The sequence below is a fragment of the Capricornis sumatraensis genome, chromosome X (genome assembly GCF_032405125.1).
Source record: "Capricornis sumatraensis isolate serow.1 chromosome X, serow.2, whole genome shotgun sequence".
Lineage (NCBI taxonomy): Eukaryota > Metazoa > Chordata > Mammalia > Artiodactyla > Bovidae > Capricornis > Capricornis sumatraensis.
The window spans coordinates 78,682,412-78,709,484 of NC_091092.1; the positions used below are offsets into that span (position 1 = coordinate 78,682,412).

General features: G+C 51.9%; 1 protein-coding gene across 1 annotated transcript; it reads right to left on the reverse strand.

The window, feature by feature from the left end:
* Positions 1 to 3,786: 3,786 nt before the first annotated feature.
* On the reverse strand, positions 3,787 to 25,955 carry MED12 (mediator complex subunit 12). Its single transcript, XM_068962576.1, has 45 exons — positions 25,857 to 25,955; positions 25,222 to 25,326; positions 24,823 to 25,014; positions 24,530 to 24,686; positions 23,185 to 23,366; positions 22,887 to 22,997; positions 22,517 to 22,771; positions 22,000 to 22,146; positions 21,742 to 21,841; positions 21,475 to 21,611; positions 20,980 to 21,111; positions 20,513 to 20,639; positions 19,817 to 20,046; positions 19,201 to 19,281; positions 18,899 to 19,069; positions 18,552 to 18,696; positions 18,335 to 18,385; positions 17,892 to 18,010; positions 17,555 to 17,698; positions 16,958 to 17,121; positions 16,623 to 16,754; positions 15,978 to 16,205; positions 15,657 to 15,801; positions 15,370 to 15,490; positions 14,911 to 15,012; positions 14,697 to 14,810; positions 14,273 to 14,448; positions 13,913 to 14,092; positions 12,787 to 12,858; positions 12,208 to 12,341; positions 11,878 to 12,039; positions 11,529 to 11,640; positions 11,271 to 11,360; positions 10,728 to 10,837; positions 10,365 to 10,500; positions 9,966 to 10,127; positions 8,630 to 9,004; positions 8,261 to 8,411; positions 7,900 to 8,105; positions 7,666 to 7,740; positions 7,356 to 7,573; positions 5,422 to 5,629; positions 4,446 to 4,595; positions 4,193 to 4,274; positions 3,787 to 3,965 (listed from the first exon to the last, which is right to left on the reverse strand). The coding sequence occupies exons 1-45, from the start codon at positions 25,953 to 25,955 to the stop codon at positions 3,922 to 3,924; spliced, it is 6,534 nt and encodes a 2,177-aa protein (XP_068818677.1). The 3' UTR covers positions 3,787 to 3,921.
* Positions 25,956 to 27,073: the final 1,118 nt, after the last annotated feature.

A 27,073-nucleotide genomic window follows, 5' to 3' on the forward strand; every position in this document is an offset into this window, starting at 1 on the left:
GCCTAGCACCCTAGGCATTGTTGATGCTCAGCCAGTGTAAAATAAACAACGGAGGGCGGGGGACACACACTCAGAGACTCACAGAAATAAACTCACAAAGACTCAAGAGGGAGTGAGGGAGAGAAAGCTGGAATCACAGACACTGCGATATTCACTCAGAATATATTCACATATATTTCAAACCCACAGAGACTCCCTCATATAGTCCCACCTTCTGAGACAGAGAGCTTCACAGAGCCAGAGACTCACAGAGAGATACATTCAGAGACTCACTGAAACCTAATCACACATACCACATAGGTAAATATCCAGGGACACAGGCAGCATAACGGTGACACACAGGTGGAGACAGAAGCAGAAATAGCAACACACTCGAGGCACACAGGCCTTCCGACACAACAGCTGTACAGTCAACACATATACATAGGCACACACAGACACTCCCGCATGGACACACACACACACAATTGAGTTTCCCCCTATTTCTCCCGCCTTCCAAGATTGTAGGCCTGCTCCTTTAAGAACTGGCTGAAGGGGTGGGGGAGGGAGAATGGGAACGCCCGGCCACCGCCACCAAGAGAGGGGAACGAGAGCGTGTGTGTATGTGTGAGAGAGAGAGAAAGAAAGAAAGAGGGAGAAAGGAAGAGAGAGAGGAGAGGGAGGGAAAGAGAAAAAGGAGGAGGGAGGGCAGGCAAAGAGACTAAAGAGGGGGCTCAGAGGAAATGGGGAGAAAAGTATGGGTGGTTAGATCCCAGACACTGCCCAGAATGCACCAGGGTGGAGGGAGGAGGGGAAGGGGTAGGAGTAGGGAGGTGGGGCAGGAGGGAGTGGGTGTGCGTGTGTGTATGGGGGGGGGGATAGTCCGCAGCTGAGTTCACACAATCCCCCCATTCACCGTCTCCATGGCAACTCCGGGGTACAGAACGCTCATTCACACGGCTTCCCCGCCAGCAACCCCCCCACACACACCATTAACCCCCTCGGTGCTGCCCCTCCCCGCAAATTCCATTAACCCTTTTGAGATGCCTCCATCTCCAGTAACCCTTGAGCACCAAATGCTGTTCTCCTGTGAGTCAATTTCCTGCAGCCCTTCCCCATGAACACCTAGACAAATCAACCGACCCCCAAACGCCCTCTGTACCCTAGGACCCACTGTGAGTCCCCAAGGCCAAGATCTCCAGACTGGTCCAACTTGCAATTTGGGAGAAGACAACGGGAGGCGGCAAAGCCGGGGATTCAGAAAGCATCTGGGGGGTACTCTGGGCTGGAGCAGTATTGGGCGGGGGGCATTGTGCAGGAATGGACTGGTGTCGAGAACTGCAGTATTGGGGGCTTTGCGGGTTCTGAATGGTATTGGGGGATGGAGCTGCATTGGAATGGGGAAGGATAGGATAAAGGCCTCCGTTGAGGGGGGGGCTGCAGAGAGTGGGGGAGGGAGTCTGGCTGTGAGATGTGAGATGCTATGATGGAAGAAGGATGGGGCTGCACTGCGGGGGAGGGGGGACTGGCAATGTGCAAAACAGAAACGGGGCAGGGGGCCCTCAGGAGGGGTATTTTGATGAGCATGCGGGCAGGGCAGTGGAAATAGAGGGACCATGGGCGGGAGGATGATAAGGATGCGGGATTCAGGGAGGAAAGAGGTGGAGGGGAAATGCGGGGGAGGATTGGGGGGGGTCAGGGGTGCCGATGGAGAACATGGGGTTGAAGATGGGGTGCATTGGCTGGGAAGTGGAGCACCCCAGGATTGGGAAAGGATAGGATCGGGGCAAGGTATGGGCAGCTAGAGGATGAGAGACCGGGGCAGGCGGCCTCACCTGTTCCCCGGGCTGTTGCGAGCGACTGAACCGGGCCACGGACCACCCATATCGCTTCCAGGCCAAGGGCTCCGCACCCGAATCCCCGAGATCTGCTCTCCGGCAGCCTGGCTGCTGTGCCCGCGCACCGAGGGGGCGCGCTGCGCGTACCCGGACAAGGGGGGGCGCGGTCCCTGCCATTAACTCCTTTTGCGCCAGAGATGGCTCAAGTCCTGGGGCATGGCCCAATTCCTCCCAGGCTCAAACACACTCTCCCCATCCTCTCTCTCACACACCCCTCAAATCACAGATAGATGATCTTCCAGGGTAGCTAGTTCAAACTTTACCTTCAAAGCTTGAGACCTCAAAACAAAGGGAGAAACTGAGGCACTGCCTGCAGGAGTCCTCAGTCACACTCCATGAAGACCAGCCTCCAGCCCACTTGGTATCCCTCACCTCTCCTCAGCACCAGCACCACTCAAGCACCAACAATAGGTGTGTAGTGTGGGGTGCACTTTGCCCTCATCCTGTCACTCTCAAAAAGGTCAGTGTTGTTCCTTACTGTTGGGGCATGTCAGACTCCGGCTGTCAGCATGCCAATTGTCCAACCATGTCAGTCTCTCCCACTCCAGACCCGGTTGTCTCAGTGTCTTGTGTTCTGTGTGTAGGGCACCTGTCCAGTTTCATTAGCCCCCCATCCGAAGCCCCTGTGAGTGTCCCTTATCCCAGCCAAGCCTCTACCCGTATAGTTCCTCAGAACGTTCCTGTCAGGATAACACAGGGCAGAAGAAAGCTTCAGTCAGTTATGTTCAACTTCATCCTGTTGGACAGTTCCGCTCCTTGTGCACACTACTCTTAAATTTAGTAAGTCCCATCTGAGCAAGGGCTTCATGGACCTCAGAGGGACTTTGTTTTTTTTTGTAACTTGGGTATTGATTGGTGCTCCTGGTTTTACCAGCACACCTGACATTTCCCAGTACTAGAGTGCAAGTATGGCCTGGATGGTATCCTGAAGTTGTCCAATCATCAGGTACCACCCACCTATGAGGTTGGGACTGGCCTCTTCCAGCCCCACAGAGGGCTCCATGATAGTAAACCAGTTGCCTCTCATGCATAGTCTTAGATCTTGAGCCCCCAACCTGAAGGCAAGGGCACTGAAAATGGCCCTGCCACAGTTCCAAATGTGACTCTGGAGCAACATTTTTGAGTTTTCTCTACTATAAGATGGGAGTGAGGAGGTCACTCTGGGTAACTGTGAAGATGGGTCGTGTGAAAACAAGCAGTTCCAGTAACAGAACAGAGAGAGAAAAGGGTGCTTCCTTTCACTGGTTTCTTTTCCTCCTGGAACCATTCTGCCCTTCCACCACCTATGTGATGGCAACCCTTACCAATGGAGGACAATGTTTTGTCCCAGAAATGTGACTCAGGGAACTTCTCTATTTAGGATATCACTTGGTGCGTGATGGGGACCACACAAGGTGGCCCAAAGGATAGGCAGTGTCTGTCACCCTCACCCCCCACCCTGAAGCTTATTCAAAACCAGTGTGTGGCGTGGGTGGAAGAAGAATCAGGTTCCAGTGATTTTTCCCTTGGTCCAGTGGCTCCTCCCCAATCCCAGCAGTGTTTCCTCCATGGAGACAAGCTATACAGAAGCCACACCATCTAGATGAGAAGATGAGCTGCCCTTATTGAGAGACTAAGGCTCCAAGTCTTAACAAGTTGCCAGGTTAGAGAAAGGAAGAGATGGTAGCAACCCAATTAGAATTCAGAAATGTAGGGGGTGGAAGGTGAACAGGAGAGATGATCTGAAGAGAATGAAGGTGCCGACTTGCTGGTCCAGCCCCGAAACCCTTCCAAGAGCCCACCCTTCCCGGACACGCAGATTCACACACCTTCTTTGCAAAGAAGCTCTGTGTATTGGGTGCAACAGCTCTGGGGTCTCTATATAAATAATATACAAAACCCAACAGCTCAATGCCTCACATTAACAAAAATACTAAAAACTCATTAAAAATGGAGCCTAAGGGAAGAGCCCCAACCACTACTGGTGCTAGCCCAGGAAGAGGACTGGGAATTAAGAGGAAATGGTGGGGCCACATCCAGTGTACAAGCAGTTCCTCCAGGTGGCTCAGTAGCGTCCAAATATGTTGGTATTGGGCTGTGGCTGGGTGTCTGTGAAAAACCAGAGACTATCAGGGATGGGCAGCTGAGCGGGGCCAGGGTCTGCATGAGGTGAGCCACTCAGGCGCCAAGGGAAAGGGGTAGAAGGCAATGCTTCCCCCCCAAGCTGGGCTTGAAGCAATCACCTCAGCCACTTTGACCTCTACCCTCCCCCCTCCCCCGCCCCCTCCCCCCAGTTATTCTGTGGGGGCACTCCTTGGGCAGGAAGGCAGGCTTACTGGAGAGCTGTTGTTGGAGCTGCCGGACCAAAGCTGCTGTCTGTTGTTGTTGCTGTGTCTGCTGAAGCCCCTGGCGCTGGAACTGAGGTGAAAACAGGACATGGAAGATGGAACTTGAATGTTCCCCATCCTTCTCCATCCTCATGTCCCCACCCATCTGTAGAGGGCCTGGGCTTGCCTCCTGCCTCTCCCTAGCTGCACATGCTGCCGCCCCAGTGGGGGTGGGGGGCGGGGGCTTGAGTCCAGCAGCTACCTGGGGCTGGGACTGGGGCTGGGGCTGAGGAGGAGCCGCCTGCTGCTGTTGCTGCTGGTGTGCTTGTTGCTGCTGCTGTTGCTGCTGCTGCTGCTGCTGCTGCTGTTGCTGCTGCTGCTGCTGTTGCTGCTGCTGCCGTGAAGACAGAAGAGATCCATGTAAGGAGGGCAAGGGGCTGAACCTCAGTGGTAGAGGGACAGAGAGAGCAGAGGAAGCACAGGGAACTCTGGGTCTGCTGCCTTCCCTGTTCAGGGAGCTGCAGAGAAAATCTAATCTGGAGGGCCCAGCAGATGACCCCCAACTCTCTCCAACCGGGACCCCTGGCAAAGGGGGGGGTGGAGGGAGGGAACTAGCTTCTCAAGGCCCCACTACATGCCAGCTCCCCTGAGGGTACTTAAGGTACTTGCACTGCCTCATTCTATCTTTTCGTCTTTTTTTTTAAAACTCTATTTAATTGAAGGATAATTCCTTTATAATATTTGTTTGATTTCTGCCATACATCAACATGAATTAGCCATAGGTGTACATATGTCCCCTCCCTCTTGAACTTCCCTTCCACCCTCTTCCCACCCCTTTAGGTTGTCACAGAGCACCAGGTTTGAGCTCCCTGAGTCATACAGCAAATTTCCACTGGCTCTAATTTTACATGTGGTAATGTATGTTTTTCAGTGCTACTCTCTCAATTCATCCCACCCTCTCAATCCCTCTGCTTGTGTGCACAAGTTTGTTCTCCATGTCTGCATCTCTACTGCTGCCCTGAAAAAAGGTTCATCAGTATCATCTTTCTAGATTCCACATATACGCATTAATATATGACATTTATTTTTCTCTTTCTGACTTACTTCACTCTATATAATAGGAGAACCACCCAGAAGAGCCTGTGCCTCTCTTTGCCCTCTTCCCCTCCTCCTCCTCCTAGGTCTCCCAGGTCCCAGATGAAATCCCAGGGCCTTACCCGCAGGATCTGTTGCTGCTGCTGCTGCTGCTGCTGCTGCCGGATATGGTACTGCTGCTGCTGCTGCTGCTGCTGCTGCTGCTGCTGCTGCTGTTGCTGCTGTTGCTGCTGCTGCTGCTGCTGCTCAGGCAGGATTGAAGCCGACCGGATGCCGGCCTGGACACCCTGGGGGCCCAGTGAGGTCATGGTGCCTATCATGGGTGTTTGCTGCAGTGTCTGGTGGGAAAACCTACAAAGACAAGGAGAGGCAGAGATCAAGGCATGGGCTGTGGGGGGAGAGAGGCAGATGAGCCCCAGGTCTCTGACCCCAAAGAAATACCAAAAGGCCATTTCATTCACTTCTGTCACCAACCAGAAGAGCCTTTTTGGCTTGTGACAGATTACTAAGTTGGGGAATGAGAAGCAAAGACAACCCCCTACTTTAGTGTCTCCTAACCTTCATGGTTAGGGATTTTTCAATTCTGTTATAGCTGTTTTTCTCTTATGAAAATGAAACACAGCCTGAGCATAGGCTAGCTAGTCTATAAACACTCACTGAGGTTGTTCAGCTTATTACTATTGTCAGGGTCTTGAAGACTGCTGAGTTCTATTGCTCCTTACACTTTCCTGACCCCAATCTGTACTTCACCTCAACAGGCTACTGGCTGGGTCCCTGTCTCAAGTCTTCTGTCACCTTCCCTTTGCATCCTCTCCACGTGGTGATGGTTTAGTCGCTAAGTCATGTCCGGCTCTTGTGACCCCATGGACAGTAGCCTGCCAAGCTCTTCTGTCCATGGGATTCTCTAGGCAGGAATACTAGAGTGGGTTGCCATTTCCTTCTCCAGGGGATCTTCCCAAGCCAGGAATCAAACCCAAGCTCCCCTGCATTGGCAGGCAGATTCTTTACCAACTGAGCTATAAGGGAAGCCCATCCTCTCCACGAGACCCGTGTTAATCTCAACATGCCCAAATCATCACATCATTTTCCTGATCAAGAGCACTTTCTGGGATTGTGTCTCAACCCCGTGCCAAGCATTCCAAGCTCTCTCTCAACCTATCCACTCCCAGCCTATCCCTACTCTTTCCCTGTCATGAATCTTAAACTCCAGCCAAGCTCTTCTCCTGCCTGTCCTCCCAGCCACCCTACACGTCTTTGTTAATGCTACGTCCTCTACCTGGGATCCCCCTCCTTTTCCTCCTCCCCACAAATCCAAACCACAGCTATCCCTCAAAGGCCAACTCAAGTCTGACCTCCTTCATGAAACTTTCTCTGATGACTCAGGCCCACAATGATATCATCCCCCACTTTTCCTGAATTCCCATTTTATTTCACAGCACCCAACTGCACAGCTGCTTGTCTCTTTCATTACCACGTTCTCTAAGTACTCTTCTGAATAAGTCTCGTCTTCCCAGCTAGAGTAAAAGTTCTGTGTGGTGAAGGACTTTGGATTTTTTTTCAAATAGCTTTCCTCACCCTACCTGGTCCTAGCATAGTGCTGGCCACACAGTGGGCACTTAATCAGTACCTCTAAGTTAGGGACTTTTCTTCTGGTCCAACCGGCAGTGTTCTCAACCCTAAGCTGCAGAACCTGAAGACATGATTACAATATCTTAAGTAAGGCCTAACTGACATTCAGTAAGGTGAGAGGATGTGTTTGCTGGTCCATTCCAGCACTAAGCTGCTCTAATGGTAGCTAGATGACTCCTTCCCATACACTGCATCTATGAACTCCAGGTCTTTCCTTCTCACAAGCATATAAGTGATTTATCCTCTTTGGTTCTCAAAGAAACGCTGGGAAGCAGGCATGAGAGTACTGGCCACCAGTGCCCCTTCCAGCTCTGGCATTTTGTGTTGACAGGCCAGGTATGTGCTCTTGATGCCTCCAAAAGTTCTGACTAGTCCCACCACATCCAGGCCCAGGTTTTCCCAAATCAAAAGCCTCAGTGTCTCCGCCATCCCTGGCTCATTTGGGTACCTTTGAGTGGAGGTCAGCCCATGTCCATAGGTTGGTGCCTGCTGGTGCACATAGCCACTGGGCCGCTGCTGCAGGTGGCGAGTAGGATCTACAAGAGTAGGATTGGTAGAAGGGTGGGTGCTCTGGTAAGGCTGGCTGGAGTAGCTGGGGGGCACCATGGTACCTGCAGGGCCTGTGTGTTGCTGCAATCCCACATGAGAAACATAAGGAGTATAGCCCTGGAGGGGAGGAGGAGAGAGGATGTCAGAGCCAGGGGTGTGCAGACCAGCCTGCCTGGAGCTTCCCAAGTCTCCCCATCTTGCACCCTTACCTGGGAGGTCTGCAAACCGTACGAAGAACTGGGAGTCATCTGATGGACAGATGACTGTCCCAACATCCCTTGACTCTGTTAGAGGGGAAAAAGGAAACAAACTCAAACTCTGGAAATGCTTTCTGTCACCTCGTTTCTTGCATCTCCCACTCTGCATGTCCTTGTGAAGACCCCAAATTCCTGTGACCTTCAAAAGCCCCTCTCCCTGGCGGCCCTCCCTACGGCCCCTCTCACTATCTTTGCCTGGAGCTGTTGGCGAAGGCGCTGTCCTTGGGGCACTGCAGGCTGCTGCTGTCGGTACACAGACGTCTTGTAGGAGGCAGGTTCCAGTCCCATGACACCAGTCATGGTCGTGGGCAGCACTCCAGGGTAAGGTGAGCGGGTAGCCAGCTTCTGCACTGGTAACCGCACGGGGCGGTATGGATCCACGCGGGGGCCACCTGGAAAGGGGAGCCAGCTGACCTCTTTAGGCTCTTTGTCCCTCTGTCCCCTGCTCAGCACCCTGCGCATCCATAGCTCCTGGGAGAAGTGGCATCGCCCTTCAGATGGGAGGAATATTCAGGTCAGTCCCTCACACCCAGTGGCTGGTACTCACCTGCTGGCAGTGGCTGGTTCTGGGTGTAGAGGCCTATGGAGCTCTGCCTGTAGCTAAGGTGGGAGATGGAGCCAGGGTTGGCATGGTGCAGGAGGTCTGGAGGTACTGTCACTCCGTAGGGGCCACTTCGGCCTGGGCCCATTCCATAGTCCTGTGTGAATGGCAGGGGAGGAAGGTGAGAGGGCTGGGGTCAAGTGGGAAAGGAGGGCAGAACAGGAGGTGGAGCTATGTGGCTCATTGTTTTAATTCTAAAAGTACTCCTTCCTCAAATGCCCCTAGCCCTCCCACAACCAGGATCAGGAAGAGAGTGGGGCTGGGAAAGACGTGCACAGGGACGGCATGCAAGGGGACGGCAGCAGCGGTGCTCACTTCTGTCTTGACGGCAGGCTGGCTGCGCTTCTTGCCCTTGGTGGACTTCTTCTTGCGTTCCTCAGTGCTGGGTGGAGCAGCTCCAGGTTTGTCAGTTTTGGGGGGCTCTGGAGCCTTTTTCTCAGGCTCTAGCAGGGTGGGGGCAGGGGGTTCCTCATCTTCTGGAGGCAGTGGCAGTGGCTCCAGGTAGTAGGCGCGGGGCCGGGGCCTCAGGTGTGTGTGGTACAGCAGCAGTCGCTGCTGCTCCTCTCCACGGGCCACGCGCCGGTCCACCCGGACTGTTCCAAACCAGCCCCAAGACAGTGGCGCTGATGGCTTCAAGCCCTCAAAAAGATCCCAGGGAGAGATCTTTTGTTTGGTGGAAACCTGAAGACCCTGCTCCAGAAAATGAGAAATAGTGAGCTGCTGAAACTTGGAAAATACAACACAGACCTTGAAGGCTTGCAGGAGAGGGAAAAGTATCTGTTGGCAACAAAAGAAAAAAAAAGTTCATGGGTAGATTCAGGGAAGATGGCGAGAGGAAGACAGACAGACATGGATATACACACAGGGGAGGGAGAATGAAGAGGGGACGGTAGGGAACAGAGGGAGACAGAGACAGACACCAACAGTCAGAGGAAGACAGATATAGAAGCAGGAAGGCAGAGAAAGAAAAGGCAGTGAGAGACTGAAGGCAGCCAGAGAGACAGACAGAGACAGGGAGAGAGAGAAAAACAGGAAGAGAGAGATAGGCCCAGAGAGAGAGATACACAGAAAGATAGAGACAAATAAGCAGGAAAACAATGAAGAGAACACCTATAGGAACAGGTTAAGCTTCAGATTTGGACCCACATCCTTATTCTCCTCTCTCTCTACTACACACAATGATTACGATTACTCAATAAATACTGCAATTCACAGAAAGAGGGAACAGAGAAAACTATGTTGAGATAGGTGGATGGGAGGAAACAGATGCAGGGGTTAAAGAGATGTGGGCCCTCGCCCAGGCAGATAGGTGGGGTGCAGGCTGGAGTGGAGCCGGATGGGCTGTGGGTGGGGCAGAGGAAAGAGGCTGGGGTGCTGAGAAATGGGTGGCAGGTACAAAGGTGGTGGGGATGATGGGTAGTGGGGAGGGGTGAAAGGAGAGACCAAGGAAAGAGAATGAGACTCCCAAGACAGGGAGAAGATGCTTGAGGAAATTAAGTGATTATCTCAACACCCCAGGGACGGTTCTTGCTTCCTCATGGAGCCCAATGAACTTGTTGCAGCTACAAGGTTAAAGCAGGGGAGGCTCTGGCCCAAAGGGGAACAAAGGTGGGAGGCAGGAAGCAAGAGGTGGGAAGATAATGGAACGTGCCTCCTTCTTGAAGATGGAGTCGAAGCCAGCAATCTTGTTGCCCTTGGTGTCAATAAGGGAGCCCTGGGGCTCACACGTGATCACATCTCGAGTCGGTTTGGGCAGTGGCAGCAGCTGGTAAACTTTTTCCAGACTATCCGACTGGCGTTCCGCCAACTCTTTCTGCAGGCACAAGAAGACGGGACAAGAGTTTCAGGACACAGGAAACAAGGAATGGGACCTCTCAGGGGCCAGCACAGAAGCTGGCCCGAAGAAAACCCTCAGTAAATCCTCACTAAACAAGTAACAAAGAAGACACAGATGTGTGAGGGAAGGGTAGGGGGGCAGGATGATGTCACTGAGGCTGGACTCCCTCAAGGAAGAGGGAGGAGGCCTCTAGGCCTCGCTCCCTCCGCTCACCCGCAGCTTCTTCACCAGGTTCATGTAGGCACGTTTGTTTTCCTCCATGCTGCCCTGGGAGATGCTGGACATGTCTGCAGCTAGGGTCCCATTGATGAGCACGCTTAGCATGTCCAGGACAGTGGTGAAGAGCTCGCTACAGCAGGAAGCCAGGGAGAAAACCAGAGGAGAGAGTTTCAGACAGACAGAGATGGTTGGCTTGGACATGAGCAGGGAGCAGGCACCCAAACCGTGTGAGAAACCCCAGACCCTGGACCTCAGAGCCCAAAGTGTCAGCCACATCTACTGCCAGGGTCATGCACCTGTTGGGGGAGGGGCTTCTCTTGGGGGCGAAAGTGGAGAGAGGGGAGGGGGATGCTTTACTTGTTGGACTGCATGTCGACAGTGCCGCTGATGATGATCTCCAGGAGGAGCACAGCCCACTCCGTGGTCTGCTGGGTGCTGCGCTGCACTGTGTCAAACATGCCCCCCACCTGCCAGGGCCACATCAAGTCAGTCAGATGGCTCAGGGGTGGAGGCCAGCCTTTAAGGAAGCTCAGATTAGAACCTGGGCTACATGATCTCAGGCCAATGACTTAATTCTCGACCTCTCTGGGCCTTGGTTTCCTTACTTATATAATGATGGAGTTGGACCAAAGGATGTCCAGGATCTCATTGAACACTCCACAATAGGTGTCTAGGGCTTCTCGGGCCCAGCCAAAATCTACAATACTGAGGCAGGGTCCCTGCAAGGATACAGTCTCCTTAACCACTTCCAGGTCCCACGTCCTTTAGGAGAGATGGGTTAATATGAGAAGATCCAGGCGAGCCTGGGCCCTCATCTGCATCCTTGCCTCCCTAGGCTGGGGCTTCTTTGTCTGTGGTCCTAGCTTCAACCCTTTCCTCCTTCCCAGCTCCCTCTCTCACCAGGTTGAGCCGCAGTTTGAGCGCCTCATGCATTAGCTGCTTTGGTTTGCAATCGTCTAAATAATGGTCATCTTTCCAGTTAGTCACAATCTAAGACAGAAACAAGTATAACACACAGCTCAGGGATTTCATCATGTCCATGCCAAAGCACCCAGGGTGTTCTTGTCAGAAAATACTGAAGATTAAGAGTACATAAGTGGCCTCTTGGCTGCATCCTCCTCTGCCCTCCTGCCTAGCTCCAGGCCCAAAGACCCATACCTGGTGGACCTGGCTGTAGAGGGAGGTAAGGAGTCCCTCACGCTGCTCATCCTGCCCCTTCAGACATGTCAGCACCAGGGATAAGAAGGGCTGCTGGCTCAACAGGGACATGCTAGAGACAGGAGGAGAAGAAAAAGAACAGGACCAGGTCAGGCGACTTCCAACCTCATTCCTCCAAGCCGCCGACTCTACTCGTTTAAGATCTAGCCTCTTGTTTGACCATCTCTCTTCTCCTCCAATTGCACCTTTTTCTGATTTTGATCTTCACCTCTTTGCCCCAACTTGTCTTCCTCCCCGGGCCTCCTCTCCATTCCACTCCACAATCCCAGCCCCACAACAGCCGCTTTACCTCTTCTGCTTTTGTCGATCACGTTCTTTGCGGGAAGAGGTGTCCAGGTGCTGGCCGTTCTCCAATTCTTCCCCAGCAGCCTTTAACACATGCCCCTGGACTGAGGTGGGCAGTTTGGCAATGAGAGGAGCCACCAGCCATACACCCGAGCGTTCTAGGGAGCTGGAGAAATGGCACACGCAGGGTTACAGAGGAGCCAGGCAAGGCTGGAACAATCCCTCCTCTCTTTTCTAGATGGACATGCCTGACATCTCTGGGCAGCTGAAATCATTTACACTACTGGAAGAGAAAACTCAGAAGGGGATGGGTCCTAACACATTTCTACTCAACCTGAGCACAGGCTTGGTCTTGCTGCTGCTGGGCATGTTGCTTGCAGCATTTCCAGAAGATGACCCTGTCTCTGCAGACTGTTGGAAAACCTCGATTGTGGCCTTGGCGATGTTCTCTAAGAGGGAGTTCATCTCCTAAGGAGGATGAAAGGCACAGGGGAGGTAAATAGGTTAGCTTGTGGCAAAGGCAAAGAGATAGTAGGAGAGATAGGAGATGAAGACAGAGGAAGGCACCCATGGAGGCTGATGGGAGGGTAGGGACACAACTCTGTTGGGCATCATGCCCTCCACCACCTTGCAGTACTTCTCCAGTGCCCCACCGTCTTCTCCTTTACATACCCCCTTACAGCTGTGGCCACAGAAACAGCCTCTACTACCACAGCTGCCAACCTCCCCCACAGCTCAGAGCCCCAACACTCTCAACCCATGTCCCTTATCATCGGCTCCACACATCTGCCATCTTCCCATCCTCTCTTATCTCCAGAACCCAAAGATAGAACCTAGGCTCTTCTATGGCAGCCCCCTTCCCTGACACATATTGCTGGAAGTGAGCATGAGAGAGGGTCTGGGAACCACTCACATTGTTAGGGGTCTGCTTGATCATGAGCTGTAGTTCCAACGAAGACTGGCGCATGGTCCACTGGTCCAAGTTCTGTGACAGAGACCCCATCAGCAATCTAGTCATCATTGTGTCATCCCAGCCACTTAGTACCCTGATGCCAGCCCCTGATCTCTCACAACCCTGAATCACATATGCCTGGAGGTCTGAAAGGGCCCTTGACTTTCCCTCTTTAGGAAAAATCACACTTAAATAATCCAAAATGACTGAAAAAAATCTATCCTATTTCAAAAGTGGTTTTGGAAAAATTTCACATCTTCCCCAGTTTCCTGCTCCAGAGCCTCACATTCCTCAGCATCAGGAAGTTCTGCTTAATGCTTAACTTAAATCTTTGATGTTGAAGTTGAAGCTCGCCACTCCTGTTTTCAAAGTCCTTTACAGACCCGAGGGCTACTCTTAGTTAATCTCTCTGAGGCATTATCTTCTCTCAGCTGAAGAGGCCTCATTCCTTTAGGTTTCCCTCAACAGCTTTATTTTTCCACCCCCAGTCACATGAATGTCTGCAGCAGTGTGGCGAGGCAGGAAGGGTGCAGGCAGACCTGGGCTCCTATACTGACTCTAAACTTACCAGCTGTGTGAGTTACTGAACCTCGGGCAAGTTACTTAACCTCTTCAAGCCTCAGTTTCATTGATGCTAAAACAGGGATATTCATACCTACTTCACAGGGTTGTAAAGACTAACTGAGGAAATCTACATGGAGTACTAAGCACGGTACCCAGCATGAAGCAGCCACTCAATAAGCAGTAGCTTTCCAACAGCATTACTACTCATCACTGAGCTACGACCAACACGCCAGACACATAAGACCAAAACCTAGACCTCCCAGATGCTCTGTCTCCCACTGATAAGCCAAAGCCCTACTCCAGCCAGCTGTGTGCCCTCACCCAATGGTTCACTCTTGAGTCTAGACCATATTGGCTTGACTTCGAAACCCATGCTGGAGCTGTTTCTCTCACCACCTTTTGTCCATATCTTCATTCATCTTCCTACTTAATTCTCCCTCTCTTTTTCTCTCAAGGTTCCCGTCATTTCACCCCAGGTTCAGGCCCCACCGCTTCCTCCAAGACCCCCGTCACCTTGGCCTACCTGGAGAATACGCTTAATGCGTTGCCGCTGTGGGTTTTCCCCATCCTCGTTGTCCAGCAGCCGATGTGGGTAGCAGATAAGCTGCATGAGGCGCTGGGCCTGGGCACTGCTCAACACTGGGTCTTGCAGGTCATTGCTGTCTTCACACAGCGATTTAAGGCAACGTTCTCCTACCCATTCCTGAGGAAGCCAAGAATCAGGGGACTGGGCCAACCAGTGAGGGGATTAGGAATAAGGGGGATGGACCAGTGGTTGGTGAGGGACAAAATGTATGGCGGGGAGGTGGTGTGATCATGACAGGAAACAAGACTATATTATATAGCAGCATTGAAGAGGTCTGTGAGAGAAGGTAAGACTGACCTGCTGGCAGATGCTGCGTAGCACGTACTTGGCATAGACATCCAGACTGGCTGTCTCCACAGAGATATTGCGGCCACCCTGCCTCCGACTGCCACTGCCACCTCCTCCCTCCTCCTCTGGAAGTTCTTCTGTTCCTCCTGTCACAGTGAAGCCCGAACCCTTCAGTTCCGCATCCCCTGCGGTTCATGGGCGGGAGATATGGAGTGCAAAGTGAGATCCCAATGCTGTGTGGAGACCTGCCCCAGAGCCACAGAAGCAGCACTCCCCAAATCCTGCCCTATGGGACAGAAACATACTTCCCTCCTTCCTATCCTCCAGAAAGGTCAGAGAGACCACCTTTAGGAGAGAGAAAGACTGCCCTTTGTAGTTTAGCTGGCGCTCCACCCTATACACACTTTTGGCACCACTCTTCCTACCCCCATACCAAGTACAAACACAGCCTTGAGAACAGCAAACACAGCTCCATCCACGATGCGGTTCTGGGAGGCAGCCAGCAGGTGGCGGTCACAGGAGGAGCGGATTCCTACAGTAGGCTTGTCTGGTGGAGAGAGCTGAAGTCAGGGGAAGCCAAGGTAGAAACGGTGGGGATAGGGTAGCCACACTATCCTTGGCAGGCTGGCTTGGATGGAGTCACTTACTTCCATCCGATTGGCAAGGATTGAGTTGAGGTGTCTTGAAAAGGTGGAGGAGGATGCGGCAGGTAAGCCGGGCCCCTGGCTCAGAGTCCTGTTCACTGCAAGCTACAGAGAAGACACAGAGGCGGGGAAAGGATGAAGGTGGGCTATATGTGGGTTTGTGGGTGCTGAGGCACTAAAAAGGTGGCTGAGGTCAGGCAAAAGGAGATAACACATTGGAGGAGAGGTGAGGGAGCCAACTGTTCTATAGTGTAGAGGGGAGAACCTGGAAGGGTCAGGAACAGGAAAGACTGGGGATACAGGTGCAGGGTCAGAAAGAGGTCCCTCCCAGCCTGAGACACACAACAGAATTGGCTTCTGGTGCCACCAGGAGCCCCACAGTGAACAAGGAGAGTATGGCCATTAAGTGTGTATTGACATTGGGGGTCTAGACTTTCTAGGGGTCACAAATTGGTAGTTTACCAGCATTAAGGAGTGAAGGGATGGCCGCACAGCGAATCAGATCCTCCAGGAGCAAACACTGCCGAGCGATGAGGATGGCAACAAAAGTGGCCAGGGAGTCGTGAAAAGACAGGTCACTGACCTGGAGGAAAAAAGCAGACACACACCAGGACTCAGTGTGGAAAGAGTTCTCCTACTCTGAGTGCTGGGCCTCCATTCTGCATAAAGCTGTCCCTCCGCTCTCACAGTCACTGGGAGCAGACTCCTGCCCTGGGGACTGCCCGGTGTGCCCCCACCCCCAGTCTCACATCTACATTGCAGAGGAGGTCGTTGAAACCACAAGTGCCATTGTTAGAGGAGCAGCACAAGGCCTTAAGCACTCCCAGCCACTCTGCACTCAGTGACTTGCAATAGCCGGTCAGCTCTGCACACAGGATGGCGATGTCATTCACCCTGGGGAAAAGTACAAATGCCCTCAGCAAAAACCCTGTTCTGGCAAAACCTCAGACTTATTAACTTTTCATCTCCACCCCGGCTATAACCAAGGTTGTGGTACCTCCCGGGCAAGTCATCCCTCCCAACATCAGGCGGGAGCGTGGTGCCCATGCCTCACTCAGTACACCCCATACCTATCCGAATCATGGTGCCCCACACAGACGTGCATAAGGGCATTGCAGACAAAGCTGTAGCGGTTAGCAGGGTTCTCACTAAGACTCTTGCCTAGCCCCGTGTAGGTGAAGGTGTGAGCAGCGGGGTTCTCTAAAGTGTCGATCATGAACTCAGGTGCCCAGCGCATGTTGGACTCTGACGGCTCCACATTGCAGTAGATGGTGTTCTTCACCTTGGAGCAGAAGTCACTGCAGGAGGGGAGAGGAGAGAGCAGTATTGAGGAAGTGCTAGTGAGCCAGAGGGATGGTCAGGAAAGAGGAGAAAAGAACAAAAAGGAGAAAATGAGGGACCAAGGGCCTTAAGGCAAGAAGAGGGGAAATGGGACAAAGCTGACCAACTGGGCGGGAAAGAAACCCAGTGAGGGTAAGGCACAGGGGCCCCAGGAGGCAGGGAGGAGGAGTGTGGGCCCTGCAGGCATGGGCCAGAAGCAAGGCTGATGAGGAAGGAGGCCCACTCTGGGGACCAAGAACACTTAGAGGACACTGTCCCCAAATGACCCTGCAGACACAGCAGGGTGGTAAGCTGTGCTCTGCTCCTAAGTTGGGCAGTAGCAAGGAGATGGGATGAGGTCCCACTCTCTACCCCTTACCTTCCACCTCTCTTACCTGAAGAGTTCCCCAAATTTGCTCTTTAAATGGCTACAGGAGGTGTACAGATCATAGAGATATGCAAGGATACAGCGTTCTGCAGAGGAACCATCGGACCGGTTCATCCCATGCTTAACTACGCCACACAGCCTGTTGAGAAGGGACAAGGTCGCGCCTGGAGCAATGGCGGGTCTAGGCACCAAGATTCCTGTCCCTCCGCAATGTTCTCTCCCCTCCCTACCAGGAAGGCATGCAATTCTGCATTGCAAGAGCCCTATGTGTTCTCTGCAGGTCATTTCCAACGGCCTTCACCAGGGCCCCATGGGTTTTGGTTATTCTGAAGCTCCACTTACCCCTCAAAGACCTGTGCCATCTGGTCCTGGTTGAGGATGAGGCAGGCGTGATAGTGGCGCAGGACAGCCACGATGCACAGGCACAGGCTGGTGGTGTAGCTGCCCACCAGATCTGAGGATTTGAGAAGCAGTTCGGCCTCGACTACACTCAGTTCATTCAGCAGCTAGCAGAGTGAGTGGGGGTTGAGAAACAAGAAGAGGCCTCGAATGCTATACATCATTCCCCTTCCTGTGAGAAAACTGGAGCCCTTTCCTGCTAGAGATGCCTCAGCCTGGAAGGGCCCCAGTGGCATATGCCACTGTCCTTTATTCTATTAACAACAAGCCACATCAATGATCTACCCAGTGTCCAGGATACAATCCTATGAAGTCCACAGTGGAAGGACAGTCTGTGCCCAGTGCTCTAATCCATCTCTCGGGCCTCCCCAGGGAGCACTTGAGTCTCTATTCCTGCTGGCTTAGCTCACGGGCCACTCTCCCGACACTAGCCTTTTGGTCCCTCCAAATAACATGGGACACTGGCTTGAGTCTCTGCTCTTGTCCTTGTGACCCTGTACTGCACAAACGCCCTCTCCCTCATCTCCCCAACTCCCCCACCTGAATAGCAAAGTCGATGAGGCCACTGATGCTGAGTGAATATTCCATGAGGTCGAAGATAAACTGCACATGCTGCACCAGAGGCAAGTGGTACGACATGCCAAGGGCAAAGCTCGTGATCTGCTCCAGAACATTCCGGGAGACCTGATAAGGGCAGTGGGAGTGAGAGATGGGAGTGGAGAGAGGTGAGAAGAACCAGGGTAGCAGGAAAGGATGATGGGGAAAAGGAGTGAGAACAGAAGGCTTAGCCTGCCTGGGAGAGAAAAAAGATAAGGAGAGAAGGAAAACAGGACAGGGAGGCCAGAATGTGGGAAGGGGGCTGGACTTAGGCCCACACCTGAGCCGTGACCTGGTGTTGGTCATAATGTGAAAGGTGCTGGAACTTAGCAAAGATATCCTCGGCAGTGGGAAAAGCTTCAGGTCGGTTTCGTCGCCGCTTCTGTCCATCCTCCCCACCTGAGGGGACAGTTGAAAGGGACCAGTCAGGACAGGGAAGATAACCAGGCAACTGGGGGTGGGGGGGGATATGGAGAGAAGGCTATGGTGGGGAGGGAAAGGGGAAGGAAGGGAGGGAGGGAGGAAGGGAAGGAAGGAAGAGGGAAGACGGGAAGGGAGGGTCAAGGAAGGGCTGGGGGAGGGATGAAGGGAAGGGATCAGTGAAGCAAAGGTTTGGAGGACCACATACTATGTGGACCTTAGAGGAGTATGTACAGGGAAGTGCTAGGTTGAGGGAGGGAAGGGAGAGGGAGGGCGGGTAGTATGGGGCTTACTGTGAGGTACCTAAGAATGTCAGGTCTCCAGGATTCAGAGGCACAATAGGAGCAAGCTGGTCTGCAGAGGGGGGGAATGAGGGGGGAAGTTTCAAAAGGACTAGAGCTCTCAGGAGACTCCAAGAGACAGGACATTGGGACATGACTGGGAGTTCCCTACGCTGGGGAAGGGAAGACTGACTAAGGCGCTCTTTGGGGGAGATCCATTTCAGGTGCCTCAAACCCACCAGTTTCTGCTGTCCCCTTGCGGTTCAGAACCTTCAGGATATCCTTGGTAATTTTCTTGATGGCATGGCGGGCATCATCTCGCTGCTTTCCCACCCCAAACAGTACGACCAACCGCTGGTTGCACTCATGGCTGCATGACTCCTCCTGCATCCCAGCGGCACCATCAGACTCCAGCAGGCATCACTCTCCCTCCTCTCAAAAGCATGCTCCATGCCCCTCAGCACCCCAGCACTCCAACCCTTCCCAGCATACCACACCCTCAAGAACAGCTCCAACCCCTCGGCAAAGTCCTTGGACAGAAACCTGGGCTCAGAACAGAGGGTCGGAAGGTGTTGGTGAACGGTACCTGGGGGATGGGAAAGTGTGTGGCATACTGCACATGCCGCGGCTGGTCATAAAGAACCCCAAGGGTTCCTTCTAGCTTCTCCTTGGGTGGGGGCTTCACCTCCTTCTCAACATCTGGTTTCTCAGGGGATGGACTGCCCTTCCCCTCACAGGGCATAGTGGGGGAAAACAACTAAGAGAAAGGCGAAAGGGCAGAATGTTTAGAGGAAGACAAAGGGATTGAGGGGGGTGCATAAGGAAACTCCCCAAAGTGGCATAACGGAAGGACCTCAGGAGCTGGATGCTTCCACACCAGTAACTTACTGAGAAATCAGGCTTCTCCATGTCCTCAAAGAGCACACTGGAGCTAGGGTCAATGTCCATAGACTCTGAGAGTCCTGGATCCTGAGTGTAGAGAACAGAAGCGAAGCTGCTTTAGCCCTGAGGAGCTGCTCCCCACCATCTCGAAAAGTTGATTGGAGTCAAAGAGAGGAGCCCATACTGGGAAAAGCACTGGTTCCAGATCCAAGCCTTGACTGGTCCCTTAACCTCTGCAGGCCTTGGTTTCTCTCAGCTTTAAAATGAGGATAAGGATACCTCACGGCGGGCGGGGTCAGGGGGCGGCGGGGAATTCCCTGGTGGTCCAGTGGCAAAGACTCGGCACATTTACTGCCGTGGTCCTTGGTTGGGCAACTAAGATCCCGCAAGCTGTGTGACACAGTCCCCCCCCACCCGCCCCAAAAAAGAAAAACAATACCTCACAGGTCTGTTGTGAGAATCAAATGAAAAAAAATAATAACTTGAGAGTGCTTGCTAAACTGCAAAGCACTAAGCAAATCCTACCCTCTTTACTTCGTAAAGGATTCTCAGAGGACTCCTGGAGCCAGGAAGATGCGGCTGTCAAGAAGAAACAATCTAGGACAAGGAAAAGCTCGCTCACCTCCAGCTTGCTGCTGCTGCTGCCCTCAGCCTCCTTGCGCTCTGGGTCATCAGCTGGGTCATCAAAGGGAGAGGGAGGCCGGGGACCAGGGGCTCCGAAGGCAAGGTCCCCTCGGGAGATGAGGGTGCAAGTGTACATGTTGTGGGAAAAAACATCATGTCGAATCAGTTCACAGAACAGCAGTACCAAGTTAAAGAATTCCACTCGCTCACTCTCACTTCGGGGATCCGCTGGAGAGAGGGAAGGAGAAAAGATGAATTAGAGGAGCACAAAAGAGACAGGCAGAAAGAAGGAAATACACCAAAGGCATGGTGCTCCTAGGTACCTGAAGTAGACAAGAATAGGAATGACTCAAAAAAAAAAAACAAAAAACGAACAAAACCAAAGCTATTGAGGGACGAAATGTGGTTGGTTATCCTACCCCAACTTCTGCCCCACACACCATCTCCTAAAGGAATACAGCATCTCTGCTATTTATACGTGAAAATGCGTCAACTGCATGCTCTCATTCTTATTTTTGTCTTTATTTTTCGACCCTGTTGAACTGTAAAATGATCAAAGACTAGAATTATGTCCAAAAGTCAGAATGCTTAGAGCTCAAGACTGAAATATATCCCAGAAGGCCCTTCACTATGCTTTCTGATGACAGGATGGCTGAGTCTAGGCAGAGGGAACCAGAGAGTGGCAGGTCCATACTCAGCATGGGAGCCTGTGTATCCAGAAACTGTAAGAGGACATCTTGGAAAATGGGAGCACTGGGAGCAGAAAGGGAGCCAGAGGCAATGGAACCCTTCTCATCTGCAGCTTCCGATTCTCCACAACGCTGTAAGATGAAAGAACAGACTGTAAGATTGGGTTTCAACTATTTCTTCACTCGCCCATGTGTAATTCTTGAACTACTGACTGTTCTGCCTCCATCCCCAAGGTTTTTACTTCCACTCCCCGCCCCTGACTCCCATTTTCTTTACCATCTCCCAATTGCACCTTGGTCGCTTCTCTTAACTCTGACATGGTTCCGCTCCTTTCTACTTTTGCCTTATGTCCTCAACTTTCCCTGTACATTTTCTACCACTTCTTCACTCTCACAGTTTCAACTTTTGTCCCACTACCAGCTCAATCTGGCTCCAATCCCAGCTGCCACTGCCCCATGGGCTGTCCCTAACCTCAGCCTCAATCTCTGCCTGTCTCTTCTCCAGCAGCTTGGCTACCACCATCGCACGATGCCGACCAGAACGCTTGCAGCTGACAGCCCATTCACACAGTAATGATACCACTGCATCATCATCTGAGGAGATCTGGAGACCAAAGGAAGATAGGGTAAGTAGGTAGAGTTGAGGACAAAGAACCAAGTTCCAACTTCCCAGCAACTAGATTCCATTTTTGGAGAAGGCAATGGCACCCCACTCCAGTACTCTTGCCTGGAAAATCCCATGGACGGAGGAGCCTGGTGGGCTGCAGTCCATGGGGTCACACAGAGTCGGACACGACTGAAGCCACTTAGCAGCTGCAGCAGACTCCATCTTAAAATATCCTAGGCTCAGTAAGATGGGTTGTCTCTTCAGACATCCTCTGGCTTCAATGCCTCACCACGCTTTCCCCTCATATATACTGTTGCTTTTGCTCTGTTTTTCACCTCTCTTCCCCTTCTTGCTTATTACCTCATGCCCATCCTTGCTAGGCCCCAATCCAAAGATTCGATTACAGAGGGAATCGAGAGAGTTGCTGAAGTCAGAGCGTTCAAAACTATGGCTGTCCAACACTTCCAAAGTATGGAGTACTCGTCCAATGGTGAAGCCTAAGGAGGAAAAGTGGTAAAGGGGACTTAACTAGAGGCCTGGTCTACGCCAGCTCTCAGATCTGTATGTCCTTACCATCCTGATCCTTTCCTTAAACATTCTTCTTACAGTCTGTCTTCTGGCACCCACCTGCAGTAGCTTCCTGGCACTTATCAAAAGACCAGCGAACCTCAACGGCCTGTCCTCGCTCCTTGATCTGTTGCTCGATCTCCCGCAACTTTGCACGGACCTGCAAAAAGGAGGGCTTTAAGGATGTAGTAAAGCATAAAGAAAAAGGCCAGGGCTCTAGGCTAAAAGAAGAGTAGCAGATGCTAGGTCACTATTTCTGAACGGGTAACTTCTCACATCCCAGTCCCCTGGGGGTACGAGGCTATTGGTCAGACTTACCTGCTGAGTGAAGGCACTGTTGCCCTCTGGCATGGGCAGGTTGGAGGGGGCAATAGGCAGGTGGTCAAGTGGTGAGCCAGTCTTGATTCGACTATCAGTCAGTGAATAGTGCCAAACCAGGGCACTAGGACAACACAGCAGGATGGTCTGCCAGACAGAAACAGCTAAGTCAAACTCGGTTTCCATGGCTACCTGTCTAGAAGCCCACTATAAGACCCCACCCTTTGGCTTCTGATCCAAAGTCATTCTGAGTCCCTGGGGTGGCACCACTCCATCTCGGAGCCCCTCTCCTCATCTACCCTCCTAAAGGTTTTGGGTCTGCTATTTAGGCCTGGATGGGTATTAACTGAAAAGGAACTAACACCCCATGAATCAGAAGCTGACAATTTCCAAGCAAATTCTCAGTGCCTACTTTTGCCCCCAAGTTAGAATCACTCCCATTTTCCAGGACAAGCACCTGACTCTTCTCAAGATGCTTCTTAATATTAATACTTTCATGGGACCACCCAGTACCTACCTGAAGGATACAGCTGAGGCCAAAAACTAGGGGCCGGTGCTGAGGGCACATAAGCAGGTCACTAAAGGGTGTAGAGGGTGTGCTGCTAGTTGGGGGCTGAGGAGCAGGGGTGGTGGGCAGTGTGCTTGTCGACTGAGCAGACATCACATGAGATGAGTGACTGCTCACACCATCCAGCTGCAGGGCCAGTCTCCGTGTACAGAAGTAGGCAAGGCGGCGGGAGAGGTATGCAGACTGAACAAACTCTCCAGAGTACTGTGGAGACATGATGATCAAACCCCCCCCAGTTCTCTCCAAGGGACACAGCTCTTGTGCCTTATATCTCCTCAAATCCTCCTGAGACCCGCCCCCCCAAAATCCTAGGCCTTACTCGAAGCAGCAGGGGCAGCAGCAGTTTAAGCAATTCATCCTCTCCAGGACGGATTTTCTCAAAACACTCAAGTACCCAGGTCAGGAACTCATGTCTGTCCAGCATTCCGTCCTATGGACACCAGGGGTGGGAAGGGGATGAGTTTTGAACAGGGACTATTAGAGATGAGGCAGAGAAAGTAAATGAAAGGATGAGGAAAACCACCAGTGGGGCAAGGTGGCAGGTGGACTCTGCTCCATGTTGGCAGAGTATGAGGCCAGGCTCATTTCCACGCCACACGACACACTCTCCTTCCTACCTGAAACATGAACATGGCCAGCTTCTCGTTGTAGTCCCACTGCCGGATTGCCATCTCAACATCATGGGGTAAGGGCCCTATAGTGGAGCCACAGCCCCCACTTCCAGCAGGCCCTGGTCGGTAGTATTCAGCCATCTTTTGAAGCTGCTCCCATAAGCACTTGGTGATGATCTGAGTCCATTCTAGAAAAAAGATGGGAAGATGGCTATTTTACAGTGTCCCTCTGCTTAGAACACCTTCTGTCCCCCACCCCCACTCCCAGTCACCATGTTTCTAAATCCTATTCATCCCCGTATAGGCTCTAGTCAAATGCCATCTTCAACAACAAGGTCCTACTGCATAGCACAGGGAACTACATTCGATATTCTATAATAAGCTATAACGGAAAAGAATGCAAAAAAGAATATAGATAAACACACATATGTATAACTGAATCACTTTGGTGTACACGAGAAACTAACACAACAGTATAAATCAACTATACTTCAACAAAATAAAACAAAACAAAACAAAAACAAATGTCACCTTCCTAAAGCCTTTCCAGGTATCCTCAAAAGAAAATAACCTTGCTGTTCACTGAAGTCTCAAAGAAACTTCTGCCTCCACTTTTTTATATTACATAATATTATGTATTTATTTTTGGCTGCTCTGGGTCTTCATTGCTGCACGCAAGCTCTCTAGTTGTGGTAAGTGGGGCTAGTCTCTAGTTGTGGAATACAGGCTTCTCACTGCAGTGGCTTCTCTTGTAGAGCACAGGCTCTAGGGTGTGCAGGCTTCAGTAGTTGGGGCACATGGGCTCCAGAGCCCAGGCTCAATAGTTGTGGCTCACAGACTTAGCTGCTCTGAGGCATGTGGGATCTTTCCAGATCAGGGATCAAACCCATGTCTCCTGCACTGGCAGGTGGATTCTTTACCACTGAGCCACCAAGGAAGCCCCTGCCTCCACTTTTGACACTATGTTTCTATATTTAATTATGGGATTTGTACAGTGGCCTTAGCATCCCTACTAGACTATAAGCATCCTAAGAGCAGGGATTAGGTAGTGATTATCTTTATAGCCCCGTACCCACTCCAGTGTTCTTGCCTGGAGAATCCCAGGGATGGCGGAGCCTGGTGGGCTACCGTCTATGGGGTCGCACAGAGTCAGACACAACTGTAGCGACTTAGCAGCAGCAGCAGCACACATACAGTAGATACTCAAGACACTTGATGTTTACTAACTGAGTGAATGCAAGATACAAGCAGAAGCAAGGAATATAGATGAGGAAGGAGAGTAATTTCAAGGTTTCTCCACCACTCTTTGAAGTGATCAGTGGTAGGTCCTCTGGTATTAGGAGTTACTCACCTGTGAAGGGGTCAATATGTCTCTTCTTAACCTTGGTCTCTGAGATTGCTGCATAGTAGGCACAGGTCATCTTAATGAGCCAGGCAGCCCGCATCACAGGCACTGTGTATTTGGCTAAATACCCAAACACTTCTTCCTTCTTACTGAAAATGGGGACCTGAATGGACATTGCAAACAGTGAGACCTCTCTCACCCCAGTGAGCTGACACCCGTGTACTTCAATCTGAGAATCAGAGGGTACTTGGTACTCACGTTCCCCCCTTTGGCCTAAAGAACAGGAAACAGTACCTCACCTTTTTGGCTAGTTGTGTGAGTGGCTTGGTGCCAGCCAGATCAGTAAACCAAGTATTAATGGCACTCTGGGATCGTGCAGTCACCAGCCAGAAGTTGTCCTTCTGGTTCACTTGGGGCTTCCTTCTACCAATGTCAGGGAGGGTGTTACAACGTAACTTCTCTGCAATGATGCTGCTGAAGTTGGAACTGATCTGAGGGAAGAAAGCTACACCTCAGGGTGGGAAGACGGAGCAGAAAGGTGGCTGTGCCTTTGATGGGCAAATGCCAGTGTGGTAGCATTAGGTTACAAAGGAAAACACCGCCAGTTAGGTCATCCCTTTACGTCTTCCCAGCCCAGGGTCTTTGCTCTCTCTCAGATTCTTCCAGCCTTTTCCTTCAGCCTGATGGGGTTGTCTCACCTTGGCAGGATTAAAGTTGACATTCTTGGCAGTGCCATGTTCATCCCCAGAGACAGCGGGCTGGTTATTGAAACCTTGTTTTACATTCAAGGCCGTTAATTCATCCTGAGGCAGGAAAACAATATTTTAGCTTTTTCCTTCCTTGGGGGAGATGGTGGTGGTGGTGGAAGAGGGCAGAAGAGAAGGAAACAAGGGTGGAAAAAAATAGGAAAATGATTGGGGAGTAGATAGCACATTATTATTTTAAAATAATCTCTTATATTAATTTGGACCCCACCCTCACCCCCACAGTACTAAGATTCCCAATCCCCAGAGCTCCCTCAACAGCACTCTTCCCCTGCGAGTTTACAAGCAGCCTTAGTTCATCCAGCCGCCTCAGACAACTTTCTGAGGTGTGTGTGTGTAGAGGGGGAGCCTCCAGCGTGGCCCCAACATCACTCCCGGTTCTAGCCCAGAAACCAGCCCCCACCTCCCTCAGGTCTTACTCTCCGACACCAGTCCACTTTACTCTTCCCCCTTTCGGGACTTGCACTCCCACAGAGCCGCCCCGCCCCCGCTTCCCCCAGCCATCAGTGCTTCCTCCTCTGCCAATCGCTGGCCCCTGGCCCCCTGGGAGCCCGAATTTCTGAACTCACCTCCTTCTGTTTGGGATCTTGAGGGTACACATCAGGAGGCCCCAGCCGCGGCCGCTTCAGGGGCCGGTGTTCGTAGCTCAAGATCCCGAAGGCCGCCATCTTGCTCAGCCCGTAACGACAGAGGCGCCAGCCGGGCCGATCGCGGGGTGAGGGGGGGGGGTTAGGGGAGAGGGAGCCGAAAAGAGGGGCGGCGGTGGCGAGGACGGCAGCCGAGAGACTACAAGGGGCACGTTAGAAACTCCCGATCTTTGCCGGAAACTACCGAGGGAAACCGAGGGACGCCGGGAACCGTCTGACAATACCGACCGCAGCAGGGGCGGGCCCAGCCCGGCGAGGGGCGGAGCTCCGCGCCCCCGAAGCTTTTCGGCGCCCGCCACGGGAGGTGGATTTCACTCAGTCAAGATTCCTGCAGCGACCGCCAGTCGTGTGCTGCGCTGGGGATACGAACCTGCGAGGTGGGAGGCGGCCGAGGCGATGAGCTGCTACTGGAACTGGGTTCTCTGAGCCTCTCTCAGTTCTCGGCCTCGAATAAGGGCTAGATCGTCTGTAGGAACTCTTGCCTTTTTCAACCGCTTCTTCGTTTTTGCATCTGAAAAATAGGTATACTACTAACACCTCCTTTAAGGGACTGTTGCGAAGATTAGAAATTACATATGCATGAGAAAGCACGTGTTAAATCCTGAAAGGTCGGCTCTAATCCCTCAAGGTCTTTATGGTACATCACTGAGGTTCTTAACCGCTTGTGTTTCACAATCCCTTTAATATGCTGATGGAAGCTAAGGCCCTTCTTCCCAGAAAAAAATGTGCATAGAGATATACAAAATAGATACTTTCTAAGAAAACGAGTATGTCAAGGCTGTATATTGTCACCCTGCTTATTTAACTTATATGCAGAGTACATCATGAGAAACGCTGGGCTGGAAGAAGCACAAGCTGGAGTCAAGATTGCCGGGAGAAATACCAGTAACTTCAGATATGCAGATGACACCACCCTTATGGCAGAAAGTGAAGAACTAAAGAGCTTCTTGATGAAAGTGAAAGAGAAGAGTGAAAAAGTTGGCTTAAAGCTCAACATTCAGAAAACGAAGATCATGGCATCTGGTCCCATCACTTCATGGCAAATAGATGGAGAAACAGTGCAAGCAGTGGCTGACTATTTTTGGGGGGCTCCAAAATCACTGCAGATGGTGATTGCAGCCATGAAATTAAGAGACGCT

Bases quoted from the DNA above. Each gene is read 5' to 3' on its own strand.
- MED12 (XM_068962576.1), bottom strand. From the start codon at position 25,955: ATGGCGGCCTTCGGGATCTTGAGCTACGAACACCGGCCCCTGAAGCGG. The intron at 16,755-16,957 runs GTAAGTGGAGCT...CCTTCTCAACAG, and splicing joins ATGGCACAGGTCTTTGAGGG to GCTGTGTGGCGTAGTTAAGC. The intron at 3,966-4,192 runs GTAAGCCTGCCT...GGTTTTTCACAG, and splicing joins GCTCCAACAACAGCTCTCCA to ACACCCAGCCACAGCCCAAT.